This window comes from Malurus melanocephalus, unplaced genomic scaffold (assembly GCF_030028575.1).
Source record: "Malurus melanocephalus ecotype Western Australia unplaced genomic scaffold, MMel_1.1 scaffold_1332, whole genome shotgun sequence".
NCBI lineage: Eukaryota > Metazoa > Chordata > Aves > Passeriformes > Maluridae > Malurus > Malurus melanocephalus.
Window position 1 is genome coordinate 7,361 of NW_026624564.1, and position 7,792 is coordinate 15,152.

The window sequence follows — 7,792 nt, forward strand, 5'->3', positions numbered from 1 at the left end:
GTGCCAGGGGCGGCTCAGCCCCAAGAGAGGATGCTCAGCATCAAGGAGGGATGGTCCAGGTCTGGGGGATGCCCGGCCCCAAGGTGGGGTGCTCAGCCCATGGGGGGATGCTCAGCCCCGGGGGGATGCTCCGAACCCAGGCAGGGTGGATTCTCTTCCCCCACATCCCAGCCCTGGTGCTTTCRTGACCGTGAGTTGGATGGGATGCTTGGCCGTGGATCCCACTGGAGGAGTGGGATGWGGTACACACTGTGGGAGGAAGGATGTGGAAAAGGCATCTCCAGAACCCCACAGATGCTTTTCCACCTTGGGTTTTGCAGCTTTGCTCCCCTCTCCTCTCTGCCGGGGCCAAGGTCCTGYTGATGCTCTCCGGACTGGCTCAGGCAGCAGCTGTGCCTCTGTGCCATCCCGCTGCTCCACATGGGCAGGAGCACCCGCCTGACAGGAGAGCCCTGGAGGGGCTGGAGCGTGTCCAGGGCAGGGAATGGAGCTGGGGAAGGGGCTGGAAAGTGCCCAGGGCAAGGAACGGGGATGGGGAAGGAGAGGGAACGGCCTCAGGCTGGGCCAGGTTGGACATCCTGGGCTCATGGAAAGGGTGCTCAGGGATGGAAAGGGTGCTCAGGGATTGGAACTGCCCAGGGAGGTTTGGAATGCCCAACCCTGGAGGTGTCCCAGGAATGCCTGTGTGTGGCACTGAGTGCTCTGGGCTGGGGACACGGTGGGCATCGGGCACAGCTGGGACTCGACRGCCTCGGAGGTGATTTCCTGGTACTGGACTCGGTTCCTGTTGTTTTCCCAGTGGTTCTGTGATGGTTTCCCTGGTACCGGACTCGGTTCCCTGGTGATTTCCTGGTGGTTCCGCGATGGTTTCCCTGGTGGTTCTGCATTGTTTGCCCCGGCGGTTCCACGATGGCTTCCCTGGTGGTTCTGTGATGGTTTCCCCGGTACTGGACTTGGTTCCCAATGGTTCCCCGGTGATTTCCCAATGGTTCCCCGTTGTTTTCCCGGTGTTTCCGTGATTCCAGCRCTGAGGCACAGCCCTGGCAGGCCCTGCTGCCCCTGGGCTGGGCTGGAGCCGTTTCTGTCCTTATAAGGCCCTGCTGCTCCGCTCTGGGGTGTGGGCAGAGCTGGCATCGCCTGAAAGCAGAGCACAACCATTCCCACAGGGACAGCACAACCATTCCCACTGGGACAGCACAGCAATTCCCACAGGGACAGCACAACCATTCCCACAGGGACAGCACAGCCATTCCCACAGGGACAGCACAGCCATTCCCACAGGGACAGCACAACCATTCCCACAGGGACAGCACAACCATTCCCACAGGGACAGCACAACCATTCCCACAGGGACAGCACAGCAATTCCCACAGGGACAGCACAACCATTCCCACAGGGACAGCACAGCAATTCCCACAGGGACAGAGCACAGCAATTCCACAGGGACAGAGCACAGCCTCCAAAGGGGAAATGTGGAGGGGACATGCAGGGGGAACAGATTGGGGTCTCCAGCTGTAAATGGCACAATGGTATAAAGACCCTGAGCCCCACAAAAAGCCACAGCCTGGCCCCTCTCAGACCCCTGGGTGCCAGTGAGTGACCCCATCCACAGGGGAGCCTTGTCCCTCTATCCAGCCCCAAGGCATCACTGGGGACACTGCAGCCTGGCCAAGGGACATCCAGGGACCCCCTGGGGCTGGCAGCCCATGGACAGCAGCAGTGGGGAGTATGAGATCATCATTTCTGGAGTCTGGAGCTCTCCTGCGTTTGCTCCTGCAGACATTAAGTCATTTTCCTGAGGAAGTGCYGTATGACGTCCCTCTGGTTACAGAGCAGTCGGGGCGGAGCCGGAGCTCCAGCGAGACCAGGCAGAGGTGAGGRGTGGGAGGACAGGACACCCCATCCTGGCCACAGCAATGACACTCCAGGGGTCCCAATTAATACAAATCCTCGTATTCTGAGGTTTCAGATGCCCTAAAACATGCAGCTGAAAGCCCTGGTTTCAATGGAAGAAATCTTTACCCACTTCACCAGGCAAATGTCTTTGACTTCCATGCAATCAAATATCACAACCACCCCTGGAAATCAGCATTTGACACATTTTTAATGAGTAAGGACAAATGAAAAAAAAATCTGTGTGTAATGGGATTTGTTACTTGTTRCATTTAAAAATACACCCTCAGCTTTATCAAGAATAGAACACTGCAGCGGGTGGGTTTTTCCCCCAAAAGCTACACTTTGTTCATTAAACCAGCACAAGGTTGTTGATTCTCCTCGCAGGCCGCAGCAGGGGCACAGTGCCAGTGGCAGTGCTCCTCTCAACCAGCCACTGCAGACAGCAGGCACCTCTCTGGAGCACTGAGCAGCCAGTGGAACTTGGGAAGTGCTTGGGAACTTTGGAAGTGCTGGGCACAGCCCCTCTGGAATCTCTCWGACACCAGGCAGGAGGCGCAGAGGAACAGCTCCTTTGGGTTATGGGACTGCTGTGCTTTATTCCTCTGCAATATTCCTCAGGACCATGTGCCATGACACACTTCCTTCAGCAGGAACATGATGATGTCTGAGGAAAAACTCGTCTGGTTTAGGCCTGTAGAGAAACCCTTCAGAAACCCCAAAGAAACCCCAAACCCMCCAAKCCCATGRGCAGYGTGTGCCTGCTCTGTGCAGTGCCTGCTCCGTGTTATCAGCAGTGCTCTTGATCCCCCTGCCCTCTGCCTCACTGCCCTCCAGGTTAAACATCCTTAACCAGTAACAGCAAAGGCTTCTCCCAGTTACCCCACAGCCAATTGGGTGGGAAGCCTCAGGGATGTTTTTGTAAAGACAGAACACCAACAGTGTCCTGGTCTATAATTAGGCATCTGAGCCAGTTACAGAGGATCCGTTCAAGGAAGAAAAGAGAATTTTATATGCACTGCTTTGTCCAAAAAAAGATTATGAAAGGCAGAGCAAAAACCATTTACCAGTCTTAGGGGGAAAATTAAGTACATTTCATTGAGTGAAAGCTGAAGCAGATGTTCAGTATTTGTGTCTGTGCCTGAAGACCTGCTCCATTACATCCTACCCAACGTGAACGCTTGGATCAATCTGGAAAGCTGAGGGTGTACAAAGAAGGGAGGAAAATGCCACAACTCCACTCCTAACTTAGCACCAAGGAGGTGATTAAAAAAATACAATTTCATGTGAAAAGCCTTCCAAGAGTTCCTCTAGATGTTGCTTCTATCTGGCAGTCCCACACCGCTTGGTGAAGATGACTGAAACTATTGCAGTAACAAATAAAAGCTTTTCTCTGATACAAAATGCAGTCCAGAGGGTTTCCTTACACAGTAAGCAGGACACTTTGCCTAAGGGGGTGTTGCATGTTGGCCTCCACAAGCAGCAGCAGCTTGCAGAGAGCCACACAAAAAGAGGGAGCAACACTCCCAGGCTGCCAAAAGGAGCRGGAGAAAGACCCAGTTCATTTCTTCTGGAAAAAGCCCATGATGGAGACCTGTTTGTTGGCTCTGCTGGCWGGAGCTGCCCCTTTCTTCAGGCTCTTCCTTTCTTCCTTTGGCTCCCTCTTCATGGGCAGCACAGGCTGTTTGTGTGGAGCTGGTGCCTTGGGCTTGGGGAATTCATCCTCGCTGTCCGTGCAGGATTCGCTCTCGTAAACCTTCTCAGTCACTGGTGGAAAGAGAGGGAAGACAATGGAGGAGATGATGATGGTTAAGACATCTTTATAGCAAAGACCTCCCCACTGCAGCCTTCCCACCACACTCCTGCAAAGGAACGTTTTGGGATCAAGGAGCATGTGTCAGACACAGAAAAGGTTAAGCAGTAGGCAGTGGCCTCAAGCTGTGCTAAGGGAAGTTTAGGGTGGATATCAGGGRAAATTCCTTCCCCCAAAGGGCTGTCCAGCCCTGGCACAGCTGCCCAGGGCAGTGGAGGAGCCCCTGTCTCTGGAGGGATTTAAAAGCCGTGTGGATGTGGCACTTGGGGACATGGGACAGTGGTGGCCTTGCCAGTGCTGGTGGAACAGTTGGAGTCAATGACCTCAGAGGGCTTTTCCAACCTCAGTGATCCTGAGGCTCTAATTCACATGGCAGAGGCTGAGAAGCAGCCATCAGAAAGTGATAAATCTGAAGGAGTTTGCAATCAGCAGTTTGGCTCTAGACAATGGAACATCCACTTTATGGCCAAACCCCATCATTCTGACTCGATCCCATTTTCACAAGGGCAGAGCAATCAGACTGTCCTGAAATCCAGGCAGGACAACCCCTGGATACAGCCCCTGTATCTCACCAGCTCACTGGGCAGTCAAGGAAGAGCAAAGCAGACTTTGCTCATCTCAAGGAGCACAAAACCTTCGGGGCAGCTTCTGTCCACAAAAGGTGGCCAAACAGGGCAAATCTAAAGAAATGCTTTTAAAAAAGCCAGCCCAAAGTGGTGTGTGCAATCAGGGACTCTGCCTGAAGGCATTGCCAGCTCACTGCTGTCAGTGTCCRGCCAAGGCAAGCCCAGGATATAAAACAACACTCACGGAAATTAAACTGGAGTCAGCTCTGCTGATGAAAGCCACCGTCACATCCCAGCAAATGTTGTTATATCAGCTTTCCCAGCAGTGCTCTGSGATTCTTCTAGTAAGCCATTTTTCTTTAGCAACTGTATTCTTTTAAACAGATGTCTTAACTTCCCTTCTTCTGGGAAACTGGCTTTCACTTGTATTAATGCATCAAATTAAATAAGGTTTCCTACGTAACCAGAGACCGGGAAGAGGAATGCTCTGAAATCCTGCTGGGCAACAATAATAGAACCTCAAACAGGGACTGCAAACCAAGCAATCTCCCTTCAGAGGCTTCTCAGGAGCAGCTTCCACAGACCACTGTGTGAGCTTAAGGACTTTATCTTGTTGTCAGCCCTGTCAGGAATGGCTGGGGAGTCCCAAAGCACACAGTTAACCCCCTCCAGTTGCAATAACACATCTCAGATCAGCTTGMTTTGGCTGCAGTCTCAGCTGAACTTTAAAAATCTGTATTTGCAGCAGCTCTGGGTATGCAGACACAGCTACTGAAGCTCCACTCACAGCCAGACTCCTGAAATCACAGCGGCTCAAACCATGGGAGCTCTGAAATGCTGTAACACCAATTTCCCTCCAATGCACGTGCTGATATCCCCATCTCCAAACCCACCTGTGTCCTTTCAAGCTTCAGGAAGTGCCTRAACTCAGTAATTCCCCTTCACCAGAGACTAAGAGCAGGCACTCAATCCATGGACTCCTCTTGATGCATGGGAATTGTCTTGTGCTTAACTCCACACACACTTTAATTGCTCAATTTCCCTCAGGGCTAATCCCTAAATTACTTTTGCTTTTTGACACCAATTCCTTGCTATTGCAGCTATTGTGAAAAYCATCACTTAAAATTGTGGAGAAATATAAAGTATAGCCTCAGTCTAATATTAGGATTTAATGTCTCTTAAAACCTAGCCTTGGTTTAAAATAATAAAAGATAGCAGGGAGAGGAGAAAAACTCCATGTATTTCAAGGAATAACTAAAATTTACATTAACTTTGGAGATTTGCAAGTTGTTTAGCCTTTGAATTATTAGGCCTGTGCATGGAATGGTTGGGAAACAGAGGCAGGAGAGAAATTTGCCAATAAGCAGACAGTAAGTTCTGCACAAAACCCAAACCCACACCAAACCCCAAACTGACATATTAATGTTTGCAGCTCTGCTTCAATGGCAGCACACAGAGGAAACAAATGAGTGGTGTTACAGCTTTCTCCAGGTCACAGGAGGAAGCAGAGCCCMTCAGGATGGAATCCAAAGCCTCTGGCTCTCATGGATTCCACAGGGACTCTTCCCTTCTGAAAGCAGAGCCACCCTTATCAGAAACAGAAACCTTCTGAAGTATTTCAGCCCCAACTAAGTCCTTGTTCACCTGGATACTGAAAGTTTCTTTAACATATAATCAAGTTCTGCTGCACAGGTCTGGATTTAGTCCCAAAGGAAAAAAATACCAACAAAGTTATCTCAGCCAGAATGATCCCAAACCCTGAACCTCTTTCTGTACCATCTTTAAAAGGCTGCAGCTTTGGAGAGTAAATGAAGGTGGTGCTCATGCTGGCGGGAAGAAAGGGAAAAGAACTGAAGGAAAATCTGTGAATAATCAAAAAAGGGTAAGGATTCAGCTACAGCTGTGACTCCCTACCCAGGCTTCACCAGAGAGACAGTCACCTCAGCCCAGGAGGAGTTCCAAGGGGGATAATGAAATGATTTTGTGAACCTCTTTCTAAGCCTGGGAGAGGCTGGCCTGATCAAATGATCAATAAAGTGTGCTGCAGTGAGTGTAGGGCACAGTCTTACCCATGCAGCCTTCTTCTTCATCAATGAACATCTTGGATTTCAGCACACGCTTCCGCTTCCTCCTCCTCCCTCCAGCTGAAACCTGGRGGACATGTTGGCATTGTGAGAAACAAGAGCTCATTTCTGGCAGGCAGTCACTCTGATCTGCTCTCACCTCTGTGGGTGCAGGCTCCAGTTCAGATTTCAGAGCAGGCACAGCTGCTGGAGATGGAGCTCTCTGTTCCTCAGGCGTGGGAGATGGTGCCATGTCTGCTAAGAGAGGAACACCTTGATAGTACATGGGTCTAATGCAGCCCCAAAGGAAAGAGAGTGGTATAGGATGGGACTAGTGTGCTTGGGATTTTTGGTAAGCCAAAAAAATCAATTCCACCAGGGGAAACTGTAAAAACAGGCACAGAAACCGGCATGTTTTAGCTATACATTTCACTCACTTGTTAGAAAGAATGGCCTAATTTGTTTAGAAATTAAAAGAGAAACTGTAAAAACAGGCACAGAAACCGGCATGTTTTAGCTATACATTTCACTGACTTGTTAGAAAGAATGACCATAATTTGTTTAGAAATTAAAAGAGAAACTGTAAAAACAGGCACAAAAACTGGCATGTTTTAGCTATACATTTCACTGACTTGTTAGAAAGAATGACCATAATTTGTTTAGAAATTAAAAGAGATGGAGTGTGGTAAAACAGTTGTTGCTTCACTGGTGGTGCTACACATTTCAAAAAGTCCATGCTACTAGATTAACCCGAGAATTAAGTGCAGTACACTATCACACATCCTAAAAGACTGTTTAGGGACATCTCAAGCTTTTATTTGAAAAAACCCCAAATTTTAAAAACCCCACAAAAAGCCAAACCACTACAAAAAACGAAGCTGATTCTTTCATTTTTTCATCTCCTTGCTCTCCCCTGGGTTGAAGGGCACTGGAATCCATTCAATGCCMAAACTGATTGAAGCAGTCAAGGACACCTTCACACATTTGCAGGGAGCACAGTGAGCTCTGCAGCCTCCACCAGCCACGTCAGTGACAGAGCAGGGCTTTGGAGCAACCAGCGAGGCAGGGTCACCTCCCGTGGGGCTGGCAGGGGCACAAAGCTCCAGGAGATCCGAGTGAGGAACGCTGCCACGCAATCCTGGSAACGTGGGGAGCAAACTCCTCCTCTGCCCTATTGCTCCACGAGGATGTGGCAGGCAGAGCAGCGCCCTGATCCCGCCAGAGCACGGCCTGGGRTGTGGAGCTGTCCCCAGGGATCAGCCAGGCTCTCTGGGCACGGTGCCAGCTGACCCTGGCAGGGTGAGGAGGGCTCTGAGAGAGCGCTGGGCTGCCAAGGGCCATAATAAATCACCTTCTTCAAACAAAGACTTGGCCTCCAGCTACTTCAGTGAGCGAGGCAGGGAGTGCAGGCACAGGGGTAGCATGACTCGGGCTTTTACCCTGTGCCACTGGGGCTG

The 7,792-nt window shown here is 50.5% G+C and overlaps 1 protein-coding gene across 2 annotated transcripts in view; it reads right to left on the reverse strand.

The window, feature by feature from the left end:
- Window positions 1–2,643: 2,643 nt before the first annotated feature.
- POLD3 (DNA polymerase delta 3, accessory subunit) overlaps window positions 2,644–7,792 on the reverse strand; it is a 23,583-nt gene continuing 18,434 nt past the window's right edge. Inside the window, exons 10-12 of one of the 2 annotated variants that reach the window (XM_057387741.1) lie at window positions 6,496–6,590; window positions 6,342–6,423; window positions 2,644–3,660 (exon numbers count right to left, since the gene is read on the reverse strand). In XM_057387741.1, coding sequence (XP_057243724.1) covers window positions 3,455–3,660; window positions 6,342–6,423; window positions 6,496–6,590 — 383 coding nt within the window. In that variant the 3' untranslated portion in view covers window positions 2,644–3,454. Of the gene's footprint in view, window positions 3,661–6,341; window positions 6,424–6,495; window positions 6,594–7,792 lie in introns of both variants that reach the window. The other variant, XM_057387740.1, reaches the window with a different exon arrangement.